This window comes from Mobula hypostoma, chromosome 7 (genome assembly GCF_963921235.1).
Source record: "Mobula hypostoma chromosome 7, sMobHyp1.1, whole genome shotgun sequence".
NCBI lineage: Eukaryota > Metazoa > Chordata > Chondrichthyes > Myliobatiformes > Myliobatidae > Mobula > Mobula hypostoma.
In genome coordinates this window covers 173,743,011-173,770,719 of record NC_086103.1, presented here as the reverse complement: position 1 = coordinate 173,770,719, position 27,709 = coordinate 173,743,011, and the positions used below count along the sequence as shown (strand labels likewise).

At 42.4% G+C, this 27,709-nt stretch overlaps 2 protein-coding genes across 8 annotated transcripts in view; both read right to left on the bottom strand.

The window, feature by feature from the left end:
- LOC134349764 (arylsulfatase D-like) overlaps nucleotides 1–8,290 on the bottom strand; it is an 85,164-nt gene extending 76,874 nt beyond the window's left edge. For 3 of the 4 annotated variants that reach the window (XM_063054605.1, XM_063054603.1, XM_063054606.1), the window contains exon 1: nucleotides 7,598–8,290. The gene's annotated coding sequence lies outside the window, so the exon portion shown is untranslated. The remainder of the gene's footprint in view (nucleotides 1–7,597) is intronic. The other variant, XM_063054607.1, reaches the window with a different exon arrangement.
- A 13,394-nt stretch (nucleotides 8,291–21,684) lies between these two features.
- LOC134349763 (glycogenin-1-like) overlaps nucleotides 21,685–27,709 on the bottom strand; it is a 110,843-nt gene continuing 104,818 nt past the window's right edge. For all 4 annotated transcript variants that reach the window (XM_063054602.1, XM_063054600.1, XM_063054599.1 and 1 more), the window contains one exon: nucleotides 21,685–23,084. In XM_063054602.1, the coding sequence (XP_062910672.1) occupies nucleotides 22,923–23,084 (162 nt within the window). In that variant the 3' untranslated portion in view covers nucleotides 21,685–22,922. The remainder of the gene's footprint in view (nucleotides 23,085–27,709) is intronic.

The following is a 27,709-nucleotide window of genomic DNA, read 5'->3' as shown; positions in this document are numbered from 1 at the left end:
CAGGGTTTGAATGCTATTACATCTTACAAAGTAAAACCAAGCAACTTAGGTGACAACAGAGTTTCACTCCCAGTTGAGCTCAACACCTTCTATGCTCACTTTGACTGTAAAAACATAGAGGAACCTTCACAAACTCTCACAGCCGCCGATGACCCTGTGATTTCAATCTCTGAGGCCGATGTGAGAACATCCTTCAGGAGGGTGAACCCACAGAAAGCATCCGGCCCCAATGGTGTACCTGGCTAAGTACTAAACACCTGCACTGATCAACTGGCTGGAGTGTTCACTGATACATTTAACCTCTCACTTCAGCAGTCTGAGGTACCCACTTACTTCAAGCAGGCTTCAATGATACTGGTGCCTAAGGAAAATGTAGTAACCTGTCCCAATGACTATCATCCAGTAACACTTACAATCACTGTGATGAAGTGATTTGAGATGTTGGTAATGAAGCATATCAACTACTGCCTGTGAAGCAACTTGGATCCATTCCAATTTGTCTACCGGTGCAACAGGACCACACAGATGCCATTTGATTGGCTCTTCAATCAAGCCTGGAACATTTGGACATCGAAAATGCATGCATCATGATGTTCCTTATCAATTACAGCTCGACATTCAATACTATCATCCCCTCAAAACTAAGACTATAGCCTCATTACCTTATTGTTCAATTGGATCCTCAATTTCCTCACTTCCAGATGCCAGTCAGTTCAGATTGGCAACAGCATCTCAAAATTCAAAGTTCAAAGTAAAATTTATTATCAGAGTACATACAAGTCAGCACATACAACCCTGAGGTTCTTTCTTTGCGGACATACTTAGCAAGTCTATAGAACAGTAACCGCAAATTGTAAACATTAGGAACTGTTAACTGTGAACAAACTGCAAATGCAGATACCATATAAATAAATAGCAATAAATAACAAGCATGAAATAACAATATAACAGAGTCCTTAAATGAGTGTAGTTATCCCCTTTTGAGTAAGAGCCTGATCGTTGAGGGGTCATAACTGTTCTTGAATCTGGTGGCACAAGTCCTGAGGCACCTGTACCTTCTGCCTGATGACAGCAGTGAGAAAAGAACATGGCCTGGATGGTGAGGATCTTTGATGATGGATGCTGCTTTTCGATGGCAACGTTTCATGTAGATGTGTTCAATGGCTGGGAGGGTTTTACTCATGATATACTGGGCCGAATCCACTACCTTTTGTAGGATTTTCTGCTCAAAGGCATTGGTGTTCCCGTACTGGGCCACAATGCAGTCAGTAAGCACACTTTCCACCACACATCTATAGAAGTTTGCCAAAGTTCTTGATGCATGCCAAATCTCTGCTGACTCCTGAGGAAGTAGAGGGACTGTTGTGTTTCCTTTGCAATAACATTTATATGATGGGTCCATGACAGGTCCTCTGAGGTAGTGACACCCAGGGATTTGAAGTTACTGACCCTCTCCACCTCTGATCCTCCGATGATTACTGGCTTATGGACCTCTGGTTTCCCTCTCCTGATGTCTGCTATCAGTCTCTTGGTCTCATTGACATTGAGTGAGAGGTTGTTGTTACTACACTACTTGGGCCAAATTTTCAATCTCCCTCCTGTACGCTGATTCAACTCCACCTTTGATTCAGCCCACAACAGTGGTGTCATCAGCAAACTTGTAAATGGTGTTGGAGCTGTATTCAACCAAACAGTCATAGGGGTAAAGTGAGCACAGCAGGGGGCTTAGTGCACATCCCTGGGATGCTTCTGTGTTGATGGCGATTGTGGAGGAGATGTTTTTAGCAATACGAACTGACTGGGATCTATAAGTAAGGAAATCCAGGATCCAATTGCACAAGGGGATATTGAGGCCCAGGTCTGATGAGATTAGAGGTGATGATCGTATTAAATGCCGAGCTGCAATCGATAAAGAGGGTCCTGATGTATGCAGCTTTGCTGTCCAGGTGTTCCAGGGCTGTGGGAAGCATCAAGAAGATACATCTGCTGCAGACCTGTTGCTTTGGTAGGTGAATTGGAGTGGACCCAAGTCACCACTCAGATTGGAGGTGATATGCTTCAACGCCAGCCTCTCAAAACATTTCATCACTGTGGATGTAAGTGCCGCTGGGTGACAGTCATTGAGAACGATTATCAAACTCTTCTTGGGCATTGGTACGAATGAAGCCTACTTGAAGCAGGTAGGTACCACACACTGCTGGAGTGACAGTCCTGACGAAGGGTTCCGGCCCGAAACGTCAACGATCTTTTCCACAGATGCTGCCCGACCTGCTGAGTTCCTCCAGCATGTTGTGAGTGTTGAATATATCAGCCAGTTGGTCGGCACAGGTCTTCAGTACTTGTCCGGACTCGATGCTTTCCTTGGATTCACTCTCTTGAAGGCAGCCCACACATCATCTTCAGATACTGAGACTGAAGAGTCATCAGGAGACATGAGGGTTCCTCCCTGTTCTGGTGATCAAAGCTAGCATAGAAGACATTGAGCTCATCTGGAAATGAAGCTCTGCTGTTCCCTATGTCACAAGATTTAGCTTTGTCAGAGGTTATGGCATTCAAACCTTGCCACAACTGTTGAGCATTCCTTGTTGATTCCAGTCTAGTCCAGAATCTCCACTTCGTCCGAGAGATGGATTTCTGGAGATCATACTTGCACTTGTAGTATTCTCGATCTCCAGTCCTGAATGCTTCCGATCTGCCTCTCAGCAGATTCCAGAATTCATTGTTCGTCCAGGTCTCTTGATTGGGGAAAACCCTGGACAATTTTGTGGGGACACACTCATCCGCAGCTGTTTTAACCTCCATAACTACAGGTGTATCTTAAGGCTGTGTGCTTAGCCCCTGCTCTACTTGCTTTATGCTTATGACCGTGAGGCTAAGCACAGCTCCAATGCCATATTTAAGTTTGCTAATGACACTACTGTCATAGACCGAATCAAAGATGGTGACAAATTAACATATAGGAGGGAGATTGGCAATCTCTTACTCGACGTCAGCAAGACCAAGGAGCTGATTATTGACCTCAGGAGGAGGAAACCGAAGGTCCATAAGCCCGTCCTCATCGGGGGATCAGAGGTAGAGAGGGTTAGCAACCTCAAATTCCTCAGTGTTATCATTTCAGCCAACTTGTCCTGGGCCCAGAACGCAAGTGAAACTACGGAGAAAGCACTGCAGTATCTCACTCCCTTTGGAGCATATGAGATCTAAAACTTTGACAGACTTCTAAAGATATGTGGTGGAGAGTACATGGCCTGGGATGGAAACACAAATGCCTTGTATGGAAAATTCTACAAAAAGTAATAGATACACCCTACTCCATCACAGGAAAAGCCCTCCCCACCACTGAGCACAATTAAGTGGGTGCCGTTGGAAGAAAGCAGCATCCATCAGCAAGGACTCTCACCATCCCAGGTCATGCTCTCTTCTCGTTGCTGCCATCAGGAAGAAGGTACCGGAGCCTCAGGACCCACACAAACAAGTTCAGGAACCATTAGCCATCAGACTCTTGAACCAGAGCGGATAACTTCACTTGGCCCATCACTGAATTGGTCCCAATCCTATAGAATCACTTTCAAGAACTCTTCATCTCATGTTATCCATGTTTATTGTTTATTAATTTATTATTATTATTTCTCTTTTGTATTTGAACATTGGTTGTTTGTCCTTCCTGTTGGCTGCTGTCTTTCATTGATTCTATTGTGTTTCTTAGACTTACTGTGAATGCCCACAAGAAAATGAATCTCAGGGTTGTACATGTTGACATAGCTGCCCTTTGATAATAAATCTACTTTGAACTTTGAACTGTGGACTAACCTGTATCTTCAGCATTGCAATGAGGCAAAAAGGCATTTCACCTCCACCTCAACAGCAATTAGTGATCATTAATTGCTTGCTTAGATTGCAAAGCCCACATCCTTAAATGAATATGAATATATAAAATTAAAAATTAAATGTTGTATATAATTATTATGATGTAATTATATACAACATTTAATTTTAAGTTTATATATTCATATTCATTTCAATATATATTCATATAATACATATTTTATACTCACTGGCCACTTTATTAGTTACACCTGTACACCTAGTTGTTAATGCAAATATCTAATTGGCCAATCACGTGGCAGCCAATGAATGCATAAAAGCACGTAGACGTGGTCAAGAGGTTCAGATGTTGTTCAGGCCAAATATCCGAATGGGGAAGAAATGTGATCTAAAGTGACTTTGACCATGGAATAATTGTTGGTGCCAGATGGGTGGATTGAGCATCTCAGAAACTGCTGATCTCTTGGAATTTTCATGCACAACAGACCTAGTGTTTACAGAGAATGGTGCCAAAAACAAAAAACATCCAGTGAGCGGCAGTTCTGTAGGCAAATACCTTGTTAATGAGAGAGGTCGGGGAAAATGGCCAGACTGGTTCAAGCTGACAGGACACCAATAACCCAAGTAACTCAAATAACCACATGTTACCAAAGTGTTGTGCAGAAGAGCATCTCAGAACGCACAAGACATCGAACCTTGAAGTGGATCGGCTGAAGCAGCAGAACTCTACAAACATACATTCTGTGGTCACTTTATTAGGTACAGGAGGCAGCAATTGAGTGTATTCTGTGGATATTGGAAATTTAAAGCAAAACAGACAAAATGCTGGAGGAACTCAGCTAGTCAGGCAGCATCTATGGAAGAGATTAAACAGTCAATATTTCCAACTGAGAACACTTTCTGTAACATCTTACTGAATGTCTTTTAGAAATCCAAATAAACTACACCTAATTTCCTTTTTCTCAAAGAACTCTAAGATGTCAAACACAATTTAATTTCTTAAAACCACCTGGATTTTGCTGACTATGCTGCCTCTTTAATAACAGATTCCTGGTTTGACTAATGACACTTGTTGAGCAGTCATAAAAACCACATCACGCTGAGATATCAATTAAACAGTCTCTCTTTTAAAATCAATGCCTTGCATAAAGCCTTAGATCTCAAAGTCAGGCATACGAAACCTTTTAAGAATTGTTCCACCACCGATTGCAGCCTTCTATTTTATGCACAGCAAAGTTTTTCTGTTGAAATATCCTACACAATGTTCCCTCTAAGCTGTGTGGGAGCACAGCCGTGCAATAACTGAAATGCTCCCATGCACGTAGCCTTTGTGCCATGCAGCTGGAATTGGACACAGCTAGAAAATGCCTCAGAAACGTGAAAGAGTTTGTTAGTTGTACTGCATTTCATTGTACCCTTCAATTAATAAATAAAATAAAAATGTGATTTTTTTTTTCAATTCTCATTTTAAATATTCATAGAATGCATATTACAAAAAAAATGTACAGTGCCACGTAGTTTTCAGGCCATGTAAAAATTTCCTGCTCAGAGTAACGGTTGGTTCATGCAGCTGTAAAAGAAAATTGGAGGGTATGTTGATCCCACACCTCACAATTGCAACAGTCACACTCAGGATAAGGAGTCCGTCAGAGAAATCAGGGCGATGTGGTAGCGCAGTGGTTAGAGCAATGCTTTAAAGTGCCAGCTGTAAGATTGGGGTTCCATTTCCACCACTGACTTAAGGAGTTTGTATGTTCTCCCCATTACTACGTGGGGTTCCCCCGGGTGCTTCGGTTCCTTCCCACGCATAAAAGACATATAATTAGGGTTAGTAAGTTGTGGGCATGCTATGTTGCCACTTGAAGCATGGTGATGCTTGTGGGCTTCCCCCTGCACAATCCTCGCTGATTTGATTTGGCGCAGAACAATGTATTTCACCGTATCTTTTGATGTACATTTAACAAATAAATAAAGCTAATCACTGGCATAGGAGTTGCGGACAGTTAAGGTCACTCATACAGCAGATCATCATATCCCCCCTTCCTCTGCATTTTCTGCCACTTTTTATAGAACTTTCATGGCTGCCATGGTGGATTCCCATTAAGGAAATGGAACTCGAATTGGTGTATTCCGATATGGTCTGACATCACTTCTGTCAGCTTGAACCAGAGGAATCTGTAAACTCCCAAATGTATTCTCTGGGAGAGAGTTCAGCTCCTAAGCAAACCATCTATCTGCTTGTGTATGTGTGTATACGGCTGTGTGTGTGTGCGCGTGCGCACACACATACACAGAACTGTACAAAAGTCTTCAGCACATATATATAACTAGGATGCCTAAGACTTTTGCACAGGACTGTAATAATTTTATGAATTGCACTGTACTGCTGCCACGAAAAAAATTCATGACATATCTGTGTGCGGTTAAACCCGATTCTGATATGGGTCTCCATTGTGGACTGAGAGTGGGAAGGGGGCAGGGAGAGGGGAACCATGGCTGGGAAAAGAGGAAGGGAGAGAGGAGGGAGTGGGAAGCACTAGAGAGACGTTCTGCAATGATCAATAAACCAATTGTTTGGAAGCAAATTACCTTGCCTAGTGTCTCAGGGCCAGGTGCATCTGCATCCACGCCAAGTCCCACCACACTCCTCGCACTCCCGCTGCCCCCTGTCCCATACCCCCCCCAGATATGTGTTTCTCCATAACTACATGTGTGGTTTCTTTGTTAGTGTCCATGCCATTGAATGCTGGTGTGATTGTGTGTACTGTATGCCAGTCTGTGTATGCAGCTGTGTGCAAAGGTGTATATGTGTCTATATTATTAATACAGTACACATGCCTTTCCACATGTATGGGTGTGCATAATTGTTAATGTGTGCAGGTCAGAGGCAGCGAGAAAGGAACCCAACCTAAAGTACCTTAAAGCAGCAAGATGACTTCTGCACATGAGAAGCACCCCCCTCACTTTCTTCTTCTTCTGATCATCCCTACTGGGCCATAGGCCACCGACAGTATCTCTGTCCTGGACCAGTCTTTCAATTTTTCCCCAAGAGATCTTTGGAACTTCTGTTGGTGTCTCTGCAGCACTAGTTTTTTTAAGGGATGGGAATGCCAGCCCCATGCCCTACCCTCCTTTCACAGCCGGGCTTGGGGCTGCCCATGGCGGAGTTCACCTCACCCCATTCCAAATTCCTCCAAGAACAAAGGTGTATGAACACAGGACCACATGTCTTCCATGTTACTGGAACCAAATCCCAAACCTTCCCTCCCAGCTAGTTTCTTCCCTATCAACCCCTGAGAAGCTCGACACCACACTGAGAAATCATGCATGTCGACGTGGAGAAGCACATACATAGCTAGACTCACTACAAGCGCGCACACAAACACACACACACAAGCGTACGGGTTCATATGCACTACACACAAGCAGACAGGCTCATGTGCGCACACACACACACAAAACGCGCGCCTGAACATCAGGACAGAATCAAACACTTGCACGTTTTACAAAGACATGACTGAGGCCAGAGCAGCGTCGCACAGAGAACGACCTCCGCCGCTGTTACCAGCTCTACTACTTCACAGAGCCACCCGCTGACCCAGTGACGCCTGGAGGAAGCACCTCGCATACTTCTTCGCTTCTCTGTTAAATTACTATTTTGTGAACGTGCAACTGTCGGCAGCAGCAAATTTCGGAGCCGCAGACTTCGCCCGGTGCCCTGTGGCAGTGCGGCCCCATTCGCTGCCCCGTTTCCTACCGAACACAAACTCACCGGCTGTAGGCAGCGTCTCCGCCTCCGGGATCCGGAAATCTCGTCTGAAGCGTGAGCCGTGAGGCGACTATCGAAGAATAAAGTGATCGGGGTTAGGGAGGGCAATGTCTGGCGCTGGCGAACACAGAGAAGGTTCAGCCCACGGGGGAGGGTACCGGTACAGGGAGGATACACCGCCTCCCCGACCGAGACATGCAGGCACCTCCCACCTTTAGCCCACTGGCAGTGACTGAGACGGGCTGGCATCTTATTCTGTGGCCCAACTGGAAGTGACTGAAAGGCCAGTGTTGTTTAAGATGCTTTTAGACACAGGAATATGCCGAGAGTGGGGCGATGCGGATCAGAGACAGGCGGAAGAGATTTAGTTTAATTTGGCTTGATGTTCGGCGCAGACACCGTGGGCCAATTGCCATCAGGGAGACTCTGCAAGTCCATGACCACCAGATATCCACGTCATCTCCGAAGTTTCTTTCCTGTAACTATCCAGCTTCTCAATATTAACTGGGACAGGTGTACTGCCCTTAACTGTCCCTGCACAACATACGTTCAGTGGTCATTCATGCGCTCCTTGTTCTGTTGATAATTATGGAGTCGGTTCATATGTTCACATAAATTTAAATTTGATTATTGACTTTGCGCATGTGGCCATTCTGCTAACTGTTGATTGCTCAGGGTTTGCACGATTGTTTTGTAAATTGTTGGTTGCTATTACGTTGTCTTTTATGGCATTGTCCTTTGTTTTATGCTTGGCACCAACTCAATCAATTCTGGTATATTTCACTTACTGGCATTAAAGTGATTCGAAAGGGCTGTTCCTGTGATGTGCTGTCCTGCGTTATCTGTCTATAGCCGGCTAGGGGATGACTCAGAGTTACTGGTGCTTTTTCTTGTAGCTTTACCGGCGGCAACAGAGCAATTGTAAATTAATTGCAGATGTTGGAAATCTAGACCAATACACACCAAGAAGCACCCAGGGAGGTGAATTAAGAACCGACATATTGGGCCGAGACCCTTCTCTAGGACTGGAAAGGAAGGGAGGAAGATGTCAAAATTAGAAGGTGGGGGGAAGCGGGAAAGAGTACAAGCTGGCAGGTGATAGGTGAAGCCAGGTGAGCAGGAAGGTAGGTAGAGGAGGGGGATGAAGTGAGAAGCTGGAAGATGTTGGGTGGATGAGCTGAAGGACTGAAGAAGGAAGAACCTGATAGGAGAGGACAGTGGAACATGGGAGAAAGTGAAGGAGGAGAGGCACCAGAGGGAGGCGATTGGCAGATGAAAAGAGAGGAGCCAGAATAGGGAATGAGAATGGAGTGATGGGGAAAAGGGGAGAAATTATTATAAGTTAAAGTAATCAATGTTCATGCCATCGCGTTGGAAGCTACCCAGAGAGAGTATGAGGTGTTGCTCCTCCAACCTGAGAGTGGCCTCATTGTGGCTGTAGAGGAGGCTATGGACCAATATGGCAGAATGGGAATGGTGAGTAGAATCAAAATTGTTGGCCAACTGCTTCTCATTTTCTCTTTTCATACCTTTCATTTAGCTTCAGCTACAAACGTATCTTCTGTCGCTTGTACTCCTTCCCCTCCCCCACTTTATTATGGCTTCTTCCCCCTTTCTTTCCAGTCCCAATGAATGGTCTCAGCACATAAAGGTCAGCATCATCAAGAACTCCCACCGTCCGGGTCATGCTCTCTTCTCGCTGCTGACATCAGGAAGGAAGTATAGGAACACCAGCTCTCACAGTACTTGGTTCAGGAACAATTATTACTTCTCAGCCATCAGGCTCCTGAACCAGAGTGATTCTACCCCAGTTCTGAACTGATTCCACAACCTATGGGCTCACTTGCAAGAACTCTACAACTTCTGTTCTCAATATTTATTAGTTATTTATTTATTATCATTTCTCTTTGTTGTATTTGCAGAGTTTGTTCTATTTTGCATATTGGTTGTTCGTCTTTGTGCACATTTTTCATTGATTCTATTGTCCCTCTTTCTATTTCCTTTGAAAGCCCACAAGAAAATAAATCTCAGGGTATTATACGGTGGCATGAAAATATAATGTGTGCTGGGTAGCAGAAGCAGCACAGCAGCATCGGGAGAATACCTGAATCAGCTGCTGAACAACAAACAACAGCAGGCTTTCAGTCTCCACCTACGACGCCATGTTTTGATTAAAAGGTTACAGTACACTGTATTTAGGTTTTATGCAAGGTATAAAAACAATCTGCATTGGAGACTTTTTCTGGTGTTAGATTTTCATCAGCGACGATCCTCGCAAACTCATCAATGAATTTGTTTGCTGCTTCATGATCAGCAGACTCTTTATTTATATGTAGCTCCCCTAGCCACTCTCAGGGTCGCTCGGCTCGCTGTCGTCTAGGGAAACAGCCCTCGGCCCCGCCAAAGTGGGTAATTAGTTTGTGTGGATGCTGTGTGATGTACCCCACCCCGCCCAAATAACAGACAATACACCAGATACGATTAACTGATTTACAGTTTATAGATATTACCGGAACTATATAATTAATAGAGAATAAAATATAAAAGGAAAAGAAAAAGCGCCACGCTTATCAAAGTTCAATCTCTTTGTGCACAGACAGCTGGAGCTCAGGACCCTTCTTCACCCTGCAACCCCTCGGACCACCTCGACCGGCCCCCAGGACCAACAACGGTTGTCAACCAGACGCTCCACACGAGTCCGTCTCTGTCTCCTCTCCTCGCCGAACGCCCTCCTCGGGGTCCAACCCCGTTAGCGGACTTCACAGCACCTGGTCCCATTCTCTGTCTCTCTCTCCTGCCTTCTGCCCCAAAGCCCCGTGCATACAATATCTTCAGACACACCAAAAGCTAACAACTATCGAAATTGGTTCATTCGTCCTCATATCAATAGATAATACAAAACAAACTGCTAGCGGGAAGGACTTTCTCAGTGTTTAACATAACAAAGAAGCATTCCCAAGTATAACATAACAAAGAAGCCATTTTAATTCACCTACACAGTAACATAAGAGACGAAACCCCCTTACATATATAAAAAAATGTTATACCTTTTCTTAAATTTCTGCAACCAGCCTGATTGATATTCACGATTACCTTCAATTTTCAGTTCATCATGATAGATCTTTGCTTGTTTCACGATCAGGATACAGTTAAGTGGCATATGTTCACTCCAACGTTGACGAATCCACTCTTTAAATACACGGTCAAGATCTTTTTTCACTTTATGCAGTGTTTTTTCTATTTTTCATTAACTTCTGTTCGTTACATATGAGGTCACTGACACCTTCCCAGCGTCTTGTGGAACTTGCCATTTGTGACATCATGTCAGCACTCAAAAAATTGGATTTTGTAGATAATTTGATTTGGAATTTTGGATAAGGGGTATTATCAAAGTGCATACAGTATGTGCAAAAGTCTTAGGCACCCTAGATTTTTTTATATGGTTGCAGTGATATGGCCTCGTCAGAGCCTGATCTCAACATCTTTGAGGCTGTTTAGGACTACCTGGAGAGACAGAAGCAAGCAAGACACTCAACGTCTTCAGAAGAACTGGGACAAGTTCACCAAGATGCTTGGATCAACCTAACAACTGATTGTCTTATAAAACTGTATGGCAGTGTACCTAAGAGAATTGATGCAGTTTTAAAGGCAAAGAGTGTTCGCACCAAATGTTGATATGATTTTTTCTTACTGTTTACTGCTTTTAATAGTAATTTTTTGATATTTAGGAACTTTTCATTTCATTGTTATTGAAAGCATTTTCACTTATGTACCATGTCACCATATACTACCTTGAGATGCATTTTCTTGTGGGGATTCATAGCTAATACAAAGAAACACAAAAGAATCAATGAAAAACTGCACACAACAAAGACAGACAAACAGCCAATAGAAAAGATAACAAACTGTGCAAATACAAAAAGAAAAAAAAACATTTAAATGATGGGGCGAGTGAAGTTCTGCCCTCTGGTTCAAGAGCCTGATGGTTGAGGGGTAATAACTGTTCCTGAACCTGATGGTGTGGGTCCTGAGGCTCCCGTACCTCCTTCCTGAGGCAGCAGCTAGAAGACAGCATGCTCCAAGTCTCATTCCCCCCGCCTGTGCCAGTTCCCATAGTCCTCAATTGCTGATTATAGGAAAGTGTATCAGCTTCCTTTTTTAGTACCTCCAACCCTCTGGGGTAGAGAATTCCAGAGATATGCTATTCTCTGTGAGAATTTCCTACACCTCAGTTTTAAATGCCTATTCCCTACACTTGTGTAACTGGATCTTGGTTACACTGGCTGCTGAGGTGTCTAAAATGGCTTCATTGTATGATATATAAAATGGCTTTTCTGTAATAATAACTGTGATGTAAGAAGCTCTCTCTCTCCCTGCCTGTTTGGGTTATATTATTGATAAGGGAGAAAATGAACCAATGAGTGCCCATGTCCTTCTTTTTGTAGGTGATATTCTGTCTCATATTGCTGGGAACTGTGTGGTTTGGCGGGTTTTTCGGGAGGAGAACCGAAGGGGAAGGACGTGCTGGACGCGCTCTGGTCAACCACCGTGGTTGGTCCCAGGCGGCGGGTCGAGGTGGTCGGTGGGGATCGGGGGGTGGAACGAAGACCCCGCTAATTGAGCTCCAACAGTTGTACACGAAGTGGTTGAACTCTGATAAGTTTAGCGCCTTTTACTTTCCTTTTATATTGTATCTCTATTAATTACATAGTTCCAGTAAGATCTATAAAGTGTAATCTATAAATTGTACATTGTCTGCTGTCTGATATTTGATCTGTGAGTTTGTGCCAGGTGGCATTACACAGCAACTACACAAATGTGAGACACTGTTTGCTGGGCAGACGGGGTTTCCCCTAGATAAACACGAGCCGATAGACCTGAGCATTACATTTGTGACTATCAAATTGTTTAAGACTCTCCCATTAGTGCAAACATAGTCATAGAACACTACAGCACAGAAACAGGCCCTTGGGTCCATCTAGTCTCTGCTATATTTGGGAACAGCTTCTTTCCAACTGTGAAAAAGACTAAGGAGCTGGTGGTAGACCTGAGGAGAGCTAAGGCACCGGTGACCCCTGTTTCCATCCAGGGTGTCAGTGTGGACATAGTGCAGGATTACAAATACCTGGGGATATGAATTGACAATAAACTGGACTGGTCAAAGAACTCTGAGGCTGTCTACAAGAAGGGTCAGAGCTGTCTCCATTTCCTGAGGAAACAAAATCCTTTAACATCTGTCGGACGATACTGAGGATGTTCTACGAGTCTGTGGTGGCCAGTGCGATCATGTTTGCTGTTGTGTGCTGGGGCAGCAGGCTGAGGGTAGCAGACACCAACAGAATCAACAAACTCATTCGTAAGGCCAGCGATGTTGTGGGGATGGAACTGGACTCCCTCACGGTGGTGTCTGAAAAGAGGATGCTGTCTAAGTTGCATGCCATCTTGGACAATGTCTCCTATCCACTACATAATGTACTGGTTGGGCACAGGAGTACATTCAGCCAGAGACTCATTCCACCGAGATGCAGCACAGAGCGTCATAGGAAGTCATTCCTGCCTGTGGCCATCAAACTTTACAATACCTCCCTTGGAGGGTCAGACACCCTGAGCCAATAGGCTGGTCCTGGACTTATTTCCTGACATAATTTACATATTACTATTTAATTATTTATGGTGCAACTGTAACGAAAACCAATTTCCCCCGGGATCAATAAAGTATGACTATGACCATAAGACTGCTGAACGCATCCTGACCCAGATCTGGGCCATACCCTCCAAATATCTGGACCTGCCTCTTGGTTTTTTTGGACTACCTTACTTTCCCTTTTCTATTTTCTATTTATGATTTATAATTTAAATTTTTAATATTTACTATCGATTTGTACTCCAGGGAGCACGAAGAGCAGAATCTAATATCACTGTACTGATTGTACGCTCTAGTATCAATTGTTTGGTGACAATGAAGTATAAAGTAAAAGTAAACTATTAATCTCCCTAATCTCTTCAATCTGCATGCAGACCATAGCCCTCCATACCACTCCCTTCCATGTACCTATCCAAATTAAGTAACTCGAGCCCTGACAACATCTCTGTGAATTTTCTCTGCACTCTCAATTTTATTAATATTTTTCCTCTTAGTAAGAGGGTGACCCAGAACTGCACACAATATTGTAAATTAGGCCTCACCAAAATCTTTTTTGTACTGCCTTCACTGCCCGTATATCATTGCTGACACAATACTCCGTCCCTCTTGCAATAAAGCTCAAAAAGTTCAAAGCAAATTCATTATCGAAGTATGTATATGTAATCGTATACAAACTTGAGATTCATTTTCACGTAGGCATTCTCAGTAGAACAATTAATCAAAAAACTACACACTAAAGCCAATAGGCAAAAGACAACAAACAGAGGGAAGGAGGGAAAGGAAGGAAGGAGGGAACTGAGAACATGAGTTGTAAAGTCCCTGAAATGAGCCCATAGGTTGTGGAATCAGTACAGATTTGAGGTGAGTGAAGTTATCTACGCTGGTTAAAGTGTAATAACTGTCCCTGAAGCTGGTGGTGTGGGACCCAAGGCTCCTAAAACTCCTTCCTGATGGCAGCAGTAAGAAGACAGCATGGCCAGGATGTGGGGATCCTTGAGATACACTTGCTCCATCCACCTGCTAACTCTCCAGGCTCAAGGACAGCTTCGACCCCACTGTCGTAAGACAAATAAATAGTTCCCTGGTACGATAAGATGGACTCTAGACCTCACAGTCGACCTTGTTATAATCTTGCACCTTGCAATTTGGTTGCCTGCACTGTAACTGTTGCTGCAGCTAATGGCTAATACGAAGGGACAGAATTTTATTCTGCATTATTATTTGTTTACTTGGGAATAAACTCTTGCTTTTGTCTTGGGAGTGAAGGAGGATGAGAGGTAACTTGATAGAGCAGTACAAGATGGTAAGAGGCATAGAGACTGCTATGCCTCCACGAGTCAGCTAGAGACTGCTGAAAACTGCTTTTTCTTGCCAATAGCACCCATGCACCATCAATTTACAGGACATGTCACTCAGGAATTTGGGCTTATATATATATATTTTAGTGTGATGGTATATTTACTTGCTATCTTATATGTGCTGTATGTGCTTTGTGCTGTGTGTGCTTTGCATCTTGGCCCCAGAGGAGTGCTATTTTTTTTGGCTGTATTCATACATGGTTGAATGATAATTAAACTTGAACCTGAAAATTTTCCCAGGGCAGAAAAGGTTAGTATGAGAGGACATAACTTTCCTACTTATTCAAAGTAAATTTATTATCAGTGTACATACACGTAACCACTCTTTTTCTGCAGGCGTAATCAGAACAGTAACTGTAAACAATGGACAACAAACTGCAAATGCAGATATAAATAAATAGTAATAAATAATCAGCATGAAATAACAAGAGTCCTTAAATGAGTGTAGCTATCTTCCTTTGTTCAAGAGCCTGATGTCTGAGGGATAGTAACCGTTCTTGAACCTGGTGGTGCGAGTCTTTCACCCAATGGCAACAGCAAGGAAAGATCATGGCCTGGGTGATGAGGATCTTTGAAGATGAATGCTGCTTTTCTATGGCATCGTTTCTTGTAGATGTGCTCAATGGATAGAAGGGTTTTTACCCATGACGTACTGGGCCAAATCCACTACCTTTGTATGATTTTCCATTCAAAGGCATTGGTGTTCCCATACCAGGCCGTAATGCAGCCAGTCAGCACACTTTCCACCACACATCTATGGAAGTTTGCCAAGGTTTTTGATGGCATGTCAAATCTCCATTGAGTCCAGAGGAAGTAGAGATGCTGTCATACTATCTTCAGAATTATATTTATATGATGGGTCCAGGACAGGTCCCTCTGAGATAGTGACACCCAGGAATTTAGGGTTACTGACCCTCTCCAGTTCTGATCCTTCGATGATTACTGACTCATGGAATGCTGGTTTCCCTCTCCCGAAGTCTACAAGACCAGTTCCTTGGTCTTATTGGCATTGTTGTTGTGGCACCATTCAGCCAAAATTTCGGTCTCCCTCCTATATGCCGATTCATCACCTCCTTTGACGCAGCCCCCAGTAGTGGTGTCATCAGCAAACTTGTATCTCGTGTTGGATCTGTGCTTAGCCACAATATGACCGTTTTGTTCCTTTAATGGCACAGCATGCATTTTTCATTACATCTCAACATTTATGCAGATGACAATAAATTCAACTTTGACTACCGTTTGCAGAGTCGAATATCTTAATGATAACCTGCCCTTCCACCTACTTTCATCTCAACATTACACCTGGATACCTTTCACTCTGCTTTGTCCTTCAGCCATAGAGCACTATCAGCACAGAATCAAGCTCACTGGCCCATCTAATCCATGCCAAACTGTTAATCTGTCTGGTCCCATCTGGACCCATGGACCATAGCCTTCCATAGCTCTCTCATAAGACCATAAGACATAGGAGCAGAATTAGGCCATTCAGCCTATCAAGTCTGCTCTGCCATTCCATCGCGGCTGATCCCAGATCCCACCCAACCCCCATACACCTGCCTTCTCACCATATCCTTTTATGCTCTGACTGATCAGGAAACTATCAACTTTCACCTTAAATATACCCATAGACTTGGCCACCACTACAGTCTGTGACAGAGTATTCCACAGATTCACTATTCTCTGGCTAAAAAAATCCCTCCTTATCTCTGTTCTAAAAGGTCATCCCTCAATTTTGAGGCTGTGCCCTCACTAGTTCTGGATAGGGAGCATCCTCTCCACATCCGCCCTGTCTAATCCTTTCAACATTAAGTAGGTTTCAATAAGATGCTCTTTCCTTGGCTTTTATGCAGTCCTTAACTTCCCTTGTCAGCCACGGTTGCCTACCCCCGCCAATGAGAACTACTTCCTCTGTGGGACATATCTATCCTGCGCCTTGTGAACTATTCTCAGAAACTTCAGCCATCTCTGTTCTGCCATCATCCCCACCAGTCTCCTCCTCCAATCCACCTGGGCAAGCTCCTCTCTCATGCCTCTGTAATTCCCTTTATTCCATTGTGATACTGATACATGTGACTTATGCTTCTCCCTCTCAAACTGCAGTATGATCACTGCCTCCTAAGGTTTCCTTTACATTAAGCTTCCTATTAAAATCTGCACTATTACACAACACCCAATCTAAGATTGGCTTTCCCCGAGTAGGCTCAAGCACAAGCTGCTCTAAAAAGCCATCTCGTAGGTACTCAACAATTTTATCTCTTGCGATCCGACACCAATCTGATTTTCCCCATCCCCTTGCATATTGATGAACCCCAGTACAATTGCGTCAGTAACCTTATTAGGCAAACACGAGGAAAGCTGCAGATGCTGGAATTTCAAGCAACACACATAAAAGTTGCTGGTGAGCGCAGCAGGCCAGGCAGCATCTCTAGGAAGAGGTACAGTCGACGTTTACCTCTTCCTAGAGATGCTGCTTGGCCTACTGCGTTCACCAGCAACTTTTATGTGAGTAACTTTATTACATGCCTTTTCCAGCTCCCTTTGCAATCACAACCCCACATCTCGGCTACTATTTAGAAGCCTATATATGATTTACATAATTGTTTTTTTAACCCGTGCAGTTTCTTAATTTTACCTACAAAGATTCAATATTCTCTGACTCCATGTCTCCTCTTTTTAAAGGTGTAATTCCATCTCTTACCACCAGAGCAACACCACCACCTATGCCTTCCTGCCTGTCCTTTTGAAACAAAGTATATCCTTTGATGTTAAGCTCCTAACTATGGCCTTCTTTCAACCATGACTCAGTGATGCCCACGTCGTACTGACCAATCTCTAACTGTGCCGAGTTCGGCCACCTTATTCCGAATACTACGCTCATTTAAATACAGCACCTTCAGTCCTGCATTCTTCGCCCTTTTGAATTTTGCCTCCATGGTACGATTTAACTCTTTGCTCTGTCTGCATTATAGTCATAGTCGTACTTTATTGATCCCGGGGGAAATTGGTTTTCGTTACAGTTGCTCCATAAATAATAAATAGTAATAAAACCATAAATAGTTAAATAGTAATATGTAAATTATGCCAGGAATTAAGTCTAGGACCAGCCTATTGGCTCAGGGTGTCTGACCCTCCAAGGGAGGAGTTGTAAAGTTTGATGGCCACAGGCAGGAATGACTTCCTATGACGCTCTGTGTTGCATCTCGGTGGAATGAGTCTCTGGCTGAATGTACTCCTGTGCCCAACCAGTACATTATGTAGCGGATGGGAGACATTGTCCAAGATGGCATGCAATTTGGACAGCATCCTCTTTTCAGACACCCCCATCAGAGAGTCCAGTTCCATCCCCACAACATTCACTGGCCTTACGAATGAGTTTGTTGATTCTGTTGGTGTCTGCTACCCTCAGCCTGCTGCCCCAGCACACAACAGCAAACATGATCGCACTGGTCACCACAGACTCATGTACCTATCCAAATTTCTCTTTGAAATTGAACCCATATCCACCACTTCCTCGTTTCACACTCACCACCCTCTGAAGAAGTTTCCCCTCATATTCCCCTTAAATGTTTCACCTTTCCCCCATTACTGCATGGTCTCATTTCTAATCTCACTCAATTTCAGTGAAAAAAAATCTGCAAACCTTTACACTGTGTATATCCCTCATCATTTTGTATCATCATCATCATCTTCCCTTATTTCCTATGCTCTGGGGAATAAAGTCCCAATCTATTAAATCCTATAACTCAGGTCCTCAAGCAACATCCGTGTAAATCTTCTTGACATCGTCCCTGTAGATAAGTAACCAAAACCGTCTCTATAGCAAAGGACAGGCTCGCCCACTGTGGTTCAAATATGTCCATCACATCAGAATCAGAATCAGGTTTAGTATCACTGGCGTATGGTGTGAAATGTTTTGCAGCAGTAATGCATTGCAATTTCTTAAATTATAGATTACAATTAAGATATATTTATTTGAGGGTAGGCCTCAAAGTCCCCGGCCTTGCCGGCTTTTGGCGACCGAGAAGGCGGTCGAATCATTCGGACAGAGATGGCGCTCAGTACTCGGTGTCGGAGAGCTGATCAGAGCTCGAAGTTTTCAGATGGCTTGGAGTCGGATTGTGGTCGGCGTGGCAGGGAGAGTTATTCTTCCTTCTCCCGTCTGCATGAGATGTGGGACATTTGAGAAACTTTGAACTTTACTGTGCTCACAGACTTCTTCATCAAGTTATGGTATTGTTACACTGTTTGTAACTATATGTTATAATTATGTGGTTTTGTCAGTTTTTTTCAGTCTTGTTTTGTTCTGTGTTTTGTGATATCACACCGGAGGAATTAATGTATCATTTCTTAATGCATGCATTACTAAATGACAATAAAAGAGGACTGCACGTCTTCATAATCATAAATAAGTGTGTGCATATACACTTTGTTTAATACAAAAAGAAATACTGAGGTAGTATACATGGGTTCATTGTCCATTCAGAATTCTGATGGCAGTGGGAAACAAACTGTTCCTAAAACATTGATGTGTGTCTTTAGGCTCCTATACCTCTTCTGGGATGGTAGCAATGAAAATAGGACACATCCTGGGTGATGGGGGGTCCTTAATGATAGATGCTGCCTTTTTGAAGCACCACTCTTTGAAGGTACTCCCGATGCTGCTGCCCACGATGGAACAGGCGGAATTTGTAACTTCCTGCAGCTTTTTTTTAATATCCTGTGCAGCGGCCCCTCCAGACAATGATGCAACCAGTTAGAATGCTCTTGCAAGAGTCTTTGGTGACATATCAAGGCTCCAGAAACTCCTAATGAAATATAGCTACTGATGTGCCTTCTTTGTAATTACATTAATATGTTGGGCCCAGGATGGATATTCAGAGATAGTAACACCCAGAAAGTTGAAACTGCTCACCCTTTCCACTGCTAATCCCTCGAAGGTGGTGTATGTTCCCTGAATTTCCACTTCCTTAAGGTTCTTTGCTGTGACATTCACTAGGAAGTCTGATGCCATTTCTTTGCCTCCCTTTACCTGTTCACAATGATTATTCTTTGCAGATCCCACGCACTCACATAAAAAACAATGATTTGACTCGACTCTGGGTATTCCCCATCAAAAGGAGTGAAACTCATGGTTCCCTCCCACAACCCAAAAAGATGTGCAAGTTGGAGGGTTAATTAAACACTGTCTATTGTCCCTCGTCCCTAGGTGAGTGTTGGAAAGAAACTGGAACATGAGAATAATAGATTTTGGCAGTTCTAAAATGGTACTGGTCAAAGCAGGCTGAAAGCCAACGGGGACTCCCACAAAGCAAAAATAATTACAAATGAGGAATCAGAAAAACTTGCCAGACTATGGAAAAGTGTGAACTGATCATGTTGGTGTTGTATATTTAATATTTCAGTAGTGTTTGTGTAATGTTGTAAATATATTGCTTCATTCAGCATTCTTGTCAGTTTAAATAATTCATTACAGGTTATATGAAAAACTTAAGTTGATTGTATACATTATGACACTGCTACATGATACATGCTCACTTAAAAGTAAAAATGAATGTACACAAGTTTATCTCCAGGCGCCCTTGTTTTCCTTTCAATTAGTTATTGTTTTGGAAACATAATTGGCTCCAGATGGGCTGAATGGCTTCCTTTAGAACATAGAACGTTTTAGCATAGTACAGGCCCTTTGGTTCTGTCCTTTTAAACTACTCTAAGATCAATCTAACCCCCCCCCCCATTTTTCTTTCACCCATGTGCCTATCCAAGAGTCTCTTAAATGTAAGTGCCCGTAATGTATCTGCTTCTACCACCACACCTAGCAGCTTGTTCCGCACACCCACCATTACCTGTGTAAAACCTCAACTCTGACATCTCCCCTAGACTTACCTCCAAACATCTTAAAAATATGCCCCTCCTATGAGCCATAATAGTCAAATCTTGAGATGATGATAAATAAAAATGTTTCCCTAACATTTGTCGTCATGGTTAAGTGCCCTTCAAATGTGATCCTGGTTAAAATGGGTAATTATCAATTCAAAACAGAGATATTGATGCCAATGTGTGGTGATGAGACCCTGCATAGAGAAGACCACAGCATCTCCGCAAGCCTGGAGACAAAGATTGCAGGACTGATCTGTGCAGGCACAAGCACCGACAAACTGCTGAAAAAAGATTGAGCATCTGCAACATTTTGATTTCCAGCTGCTGAAAATATTTGCAAAACTGGACATAATAATGAAATCTCATGATTTAGATTGCAGTAGTTTGGAGTGAAGAACAAAATCAAAGAGGTTCCCTTCCAAACTAGTAACTTCTAGCTATTTGATTTACATAGTTACAATGATCAAAAGGGCAATAGCCTATGCACAACTAATTCCACAATGAAGGCATCCTTAAATGTGCAGATTTTTTTTTTTTAAAACAATTTTCATTTTATCTTAAGCCAAGTATCTTTAGCCAGCTGGTGGTGTAGTGGCATCCACGTCGGATCCTTGGTTCGAAACCAGCTGGATCCTTGCATGCCTTCTCCGTGCTGGGTTGAGCGTCTAGCTAGCACAGGGGTGGCCAATCTTTTACATTCCATGCGTCAATTTTTTCACTCACGAGTTCAGATCCGCCATACAACTCATGTACCCCCATTCAATTCTTGTAAAAATGTTAATTTAGAACTCATACGTGGAAAAAATTGATGCATGGAATGTAAAAGGTTGGCCACCCCTGAGCTAGCACCTCAGCCTCGTAAAAAACAGACAAATGCTAAAGAAATGGCAAGCTTGTGGAGAGAAACTCAAGTATCTTTAGTAATAAAACTATTATAGTTATTACCTTGAAACTCCTATAGTTCCACTGAAGAAGCATCATGTCTTGGGAAGATATGAGATAGTGTTGCTCCTCCTTCCCTTTCTCTCATGGTCCATTGTCCCCTTCAACCAGATTTCTTCTTCAGCTCTTTACCTCTTCCATCAATCACTTCCTGGCTTCTCACTCCATCCCTCCTCTCCCCCACTCACCGACCTTATCAATCATCTGGCTTCACTAATCATCTGCTGGCTTGTCTTCTTCCCCCCCCCCCCATCCCCTTATGCTGGCTCTTCCCCTTCCATTCCAATCCTGGTGGAGGGTTTCATCCCAGCGCCTGTTCCCCAGGGCACCACTGCTCAATACGAGAGGACATGGCTTTAAGGTAAGGGGTGGGAAGTTCAAGGGGGATATTAGAGGAAAGTATTTTTTTTACTCAGAGAGTGGTTGGTACGTGGAATGCACTGCCTGAGTCAGTGGTGGAGGCAGATACACTCGTGAAGTTTAAGAGACTACTAGACAGGTATATGGAGGAATTTAAGGTGGGGGCTTATATGGGAGGCAGGGTTTGAGGGTGGGCACAACATTGTGGGCCGAAGGGCCTGTACTCTGCTGTACTATTCTATGTCCTATGTAAAACGGAGTGGTTGTGTATGTATATCTATGTACGCATGTGTGTGTGTGTATATGCATCTGTCTTTGTGTGTTCGACCAAAAGGCACATCCATCGAGTGATCAGGACTGCACAGAACATCATTGAGAAGCAACTACCAGATATGGAAACCATCTATAAGTCAAGATGTCAGCAACAGGCTCACAACATCGTGATGGACTCATCCCACCCCAGTAGTCACCTGTTCAATCTCCTACCATCCAGCAGGAGATACAGAAACCTCTCTGCATGGACATCTAGAGTTAAAAAAAAACAGCATTTTCTCCCCCAGGGCTGTTATGCAACTGAACAATGACCCACCACCCTCCTACCCATAGTCCATAGGCACAATGGACAATCTATAAGTGCATTACGTGGAGATAATGCTTCGTGCTATTTTTATGTTTAATTATTCTACCTTATAACATCGATATGTGCAATACTGTTCTTTTAATTTTAGAGTTGTTTGTTTTTAATTCAGTCGTAACGAAAATGTCACTCTAAGTAGCTCAGATGTTATTTTAAGTTTAGTGATTGTGTTTTTGGTATCTGAATTGCCAGTGTGCTGTTTTACACTGACTGGAGTAGCACTGCAATCTTGTTGTCCTCAGCAATGACAATAAAGCAGCTAACTGGATTTCCAGCATCTACAGAATCACTTGCATCTGTGTCCTGGGAATTTCCTTGTACTAATACAATCAACTGCTTTGTAAAGAATTTTTAATACCACTAATAAATGTAAAAAAAATTCATCCAGAACAAAATTCTATTTACAGTGTAATAGTAAATCGGCAATATTAAATATGCCACAAATAAGCTGCCATCCACATTAATATATATAAGCAAAAAAAACCACTTTTGCTGAAGACGTCCAACACACTACTTCAGAAACTTGTCCAACTTTTTCTGAATGTTTGCAAAAGCATCCTTTCCCATGTAGTCCACGTTTCCTTCCTCCCACCTGCGCCGGTCCTGAGCTTGGTCAGGGTCCACAGGCGCCGAGCCCAGCGAGAGCACCGAGAACGAGTCCGTTATCTCTTCCTGGGGAGGAGGAAAGAGAAGGTGTGAGAACATTCTACCCATGTAAAACAGAAAAGGCACAAATACAAATGAGAGCAGGACGTTGTGGGGAGCAAAGAGAAATGACATGGGGTGTGGGGGGGGGTGCTACAGAATCACACATGTATACAAAAAATTGAACAGACAGCAGACAAGTGTGCTTGATCTAAAAACTAAATCATTTTATTGAATACAATAAGGAGTCCTCATGAAGGGTCTTGGCCCAAAACTTTGTCTGTTTATTCATTTCCATAGATGCTGTGTGACATGCTGAGTTCCTTCAGCATTTTGTGTGTGTTGCTTAGGATTTCCAGCATCTGCAGACTTTCTCAAGTTTATGATTATACCTTATTGAATATCCCTTTTCAAATATGGTTAACATTAAAATATAACCAAAAATGGGAAATTAGAAATCCTCCTTGGTCAATCAGAAGATAAATGACAAAGATCAAATTACAAATGCAATAACTGGCCAGTGTTCAGATCTCTTAAGTATTTCCTCACAATCTACCTCATGAGGATCTTGTGCTTTATCATTTATGGTGCCTATAAAAAGTATTCACTACCCCCCCCCAGAAGTTTTTATGTTTTATTCTTTATTGAATCACAGTGGATTTATTGTGACATTTTTTACACTGATCAACGGAAAAATACTCTTTCATGTCAAAGTAAAAACAGATCTCTACAAAGTGATCTAAATTAATTACAAATATAAAACACAAAATAATTGATTGCATAAGTATTCACCCTTTAATATGACAAATCAAATCATCACTGGTGCAACCAGTTGGTTTTAGAAATCACAAGATTAGTTAAATTGAGACCTGTTTTTTGAGATCTATGTGCACTCAAGGTGTTTCAATTGATTGTAGTAAAAAGACACCTGTATGTGGAAGGTCCAACTGTTGGTGAGTCAGTATCCTGGCAAAAACTACACCATGAAGACAAAAGAACACTCCAAGTAACTTCGCAAAAAACATTATTGAAAAGCACAAGTCAGGAGAGGGATGTAAGAAACTTTCCAAGTCACGAAATGTCCCTTGGAATAGTTAAGTCAATCATCAAGAAAAAGAAAAAATATGACATAGCTGTAAATCTGCCTAGAGCAGGCCGTTCTCAAAAACTGAGTGATCCTGCAAGAAGAGGACTAGTGAGGGAGGCCACCAAGAACCTATGACGACTCTGGAGGAGTTACAAGCTTCAGTGACTGAGATGGGAGAGACTGTGCATCCAACTGTTGCCCAAGTGCTTCACCAGTCATAGCTTTATGTGAGACTAGCAAAGAGAAAGCCACTGTTGAAAAAAATAACTCACATGAAATCTTGGCTAGAGTTTGCCAGAGGGCTTTTGGGAGACTCAAGTCAGTTGGTAGAAGATCCTATGGTCTGATGAGACCAAAATTGAGCTTTTTGGCCATCAGTCTAAATCAGGAATAGGCCAGATCCGGCCCGTGAAGCTATTTTGACCGGCCCGCAAGCAAATATTGGGATACTATGCTTATTCGGCCCATGAGCGATTTTTCCTTATTCTGATTCTCATTTGCCTAGAAAATGTTTCTGTGAAGAAGGTGGCAAATATAAGGTGACATTACGAGACCCACCATAGTGGAAATTTTAACAAGTTTACCGGGCAAGCAAGCAAAGATGAAGTTAAGTGAATGAAGGCTAACAAACGTCATTTTTTGCCAAGTAAAGCAGTGGAAATGAAGGAAGTACCCATGCCAGTTACGAAGTCTCAAAACCTATTGCAGAAAAGATGAAGCCTTTTACAGATGAAGAATTTGTCAAAGTATGTTTACTGGCAGTGGTGGATATTGTATATGGGGACCTGGCTTATTTCTGCCATGTACGCTGGCTTAGCCAAGGGTCAATGCTGGAAAGAGTATTTGCATTGCATGAAGAGGTGGCAATATCCTTTGAAAGCAAAAATGAGGATGCTTCACATTTTCGTGATCCTGATTGGCTTTGCAACCTTGGCATTTCTTGTAGACATTACATCCCATTTAAATAACTTGAATTTACAACTTCCAAGGGAAAAAAAAAATCTGCTGATACATGAGATGTATGGTCATATTGTGGCCTTTGAAAGAAAGCTGCAATTGTGGGAGTACCAGCTTCAAAAAGGAAATTGTGCACATTTTCCCACTTTTCAAAAATTAAAGCACAAGGTCCAGGCACTTTTGTGAATATGGTCCAAGAATTGAGAAAAGTGTTTTCATCTTGTTTTGCTGATTTTCACCTGCATGCAAATGAGTTCATGCTGTTTGCTACTCCATTTGATGTGGAAGTGGACACTGCATCAGAAATTTTTCAAATGGAATTGATTGAGATGCAGTGTGACGACATATTGAGATCGAAATTTCATTCTGAAGATGTGTCAGTGCTTGATTTCTATAGGAAATATATTTATCCAAGTGGAAAGTATCCTAACTTAGTGGACCATGCAAAAAAGATGGCATCATTGTTTAGCAGCAGTTATCTGTGTGAGCAATTATTTTCAAAAATGAAGCACACCATGAACCATTTGAGAACAAGATTGACTGATGCCCATCTGGATAATGTCTTGCTCTTGGCATCAACAAGTCTGACACCCAATATTGAGAAGCTTTCAAGCAACGAACAACATCAAGTTTCACATTGATTTATCGACTGTTTGCATTAAAATTTTCTTTTTTATTATACTTAATTTACCACCATTCAATGCATCATGTTCATACATTTTACGTTTAAAGATTCTTTGTGTCCTTTTAATAGGTTCAAAAGATGCCTGGATTGAGATAAATTGCAACTAAACTGAGTTCTTTGATTAGTAATTGGCATCCTTGGTTAAGCACAAATGATTTTCTAGCATGCGTTATTCATTAATTTGAGGCAAAACATAACTAGATGTATTTAAATGGATAATTCCCATATTTCAAGTTTTTTATGGCATTTATCTGGCCCACTGTCTGCTCATTAATACACGATCTGGCCCACAGAGGCAAAAAGGTTGCCGACTCCTGGTCTATATGCTATGTTCGGCGTAAGCCAAATACCACACATCATCAAAAACACACCAACCCTACCATGAAACATGGTGGTGGCTGCATCATGCCGTGGCAATGCTTAACTGTAGCAGGCCCTGGAAGGCCTGTGAAGGTAAAGGGCAAAATGAATGCAGCAAAATACAGGGAAATCCTGATGCAGCCTGCAAGAGAACTGCGACTTGGGAGAAGATTTGTTTTCCAGCAAGACAATGACCTCCAAGCATAAAGCCTAAGTCACACAGGAATGGCTCAAAAACAACAAAGTTAATGACCTGGAGTGGTCATGTCAGAGTCCAGACCTCAATCCAAGTGAGAATTTGTGGCCGGACTTGAAAAGGACTGTTCGCTCACAATCCCCATGCAATCTGACAGCGCTCGAGCAGTGTTGTAAAGAAGAATGGGGAAAATGTGTTCAGATGTGAAAAGCTGATAGAGACCTATCCACACAGACTCAAGGCTGTAACTGCTGCCAAAGGTACATCTACTAAATACTGACTTGAAGGGGTGGATACTTATGCAATGAATTATTTTGTTTTATATTTGTAATTAATTTATATCACTTTGCAGAGATCTATTTTCACTTTGACACAAAAGTTTTTTTCTGTTGATCAGTGTCAACGCCAAATTAAATCCACTGTGACTCAATGTTGTAAAACAATAAAGCATGAAAACTTCTGGGGGGGGGTGAATACTTTTTCTATGTACTGTACTTGCACTACACTTTTCTTAAACGCTGTAGCTTATATACAATATTCTGCATTGTTAATTGTTTTACCTTGTACTACCTCAATGCACTGTGTCATGATCTGACCTGCAAGTACAGCATGCAAGACAAGCTTTTCACTGTATCTTGTGATAATAATACAATACCAAAATTATTCCCCAACATTGGTGGTTTTGGTCAAGTCAAAATTAAATACATTATCAAAGTACCTATATCTCACCATATACACTCAGTGGCCACTTTATTAGGTACACTTGCACATCTGCTTGTTAATATAAATATCTAATCAGCCAATCATGTGTCAGCAACTCAATGCATAAAAGCATGCAGACATGGTCAAGGAGGTTCAGTTGTTGTTCAGACCAAACATCTGAACAAGGAAAAAATGTGATCCAAGTAACTTTGACCGTGGAATGATTGTTGTTGCCAGATGGGGTTGTATGAGTATCACAGAAACAGCTGATCTCCTGAGATTTTCACTCACAACAGTCTCCAGAGTTTACAGGGAATGGTGCAAAAAAATAAAAAGAGACATCCAGTGAGCAGTATTGCCTTGCGAGAGGTCAGAAGAGAATGACCAGACTGGTTCAAGCTGACAGGAAGGTGACAGTAACTCAAGTAACCACGTGTTACAACAGTGGTGTGCAGAAGAGCATCTCTGAACACACAACACATCAAACCTTGAAGTAGATGGGCTACAGCAACAGAAGATCATGAACATACACTCAGTGGACTGTGAAACAACCAAAATGTAAAAGCAAATTGTGCAAATAAAACAATTATACAGAGAACGCAAGTTATAGAGCCCTTGAAAATAAGTTGATGGACATTCACAGTTGAACAAATTACATAGAATCA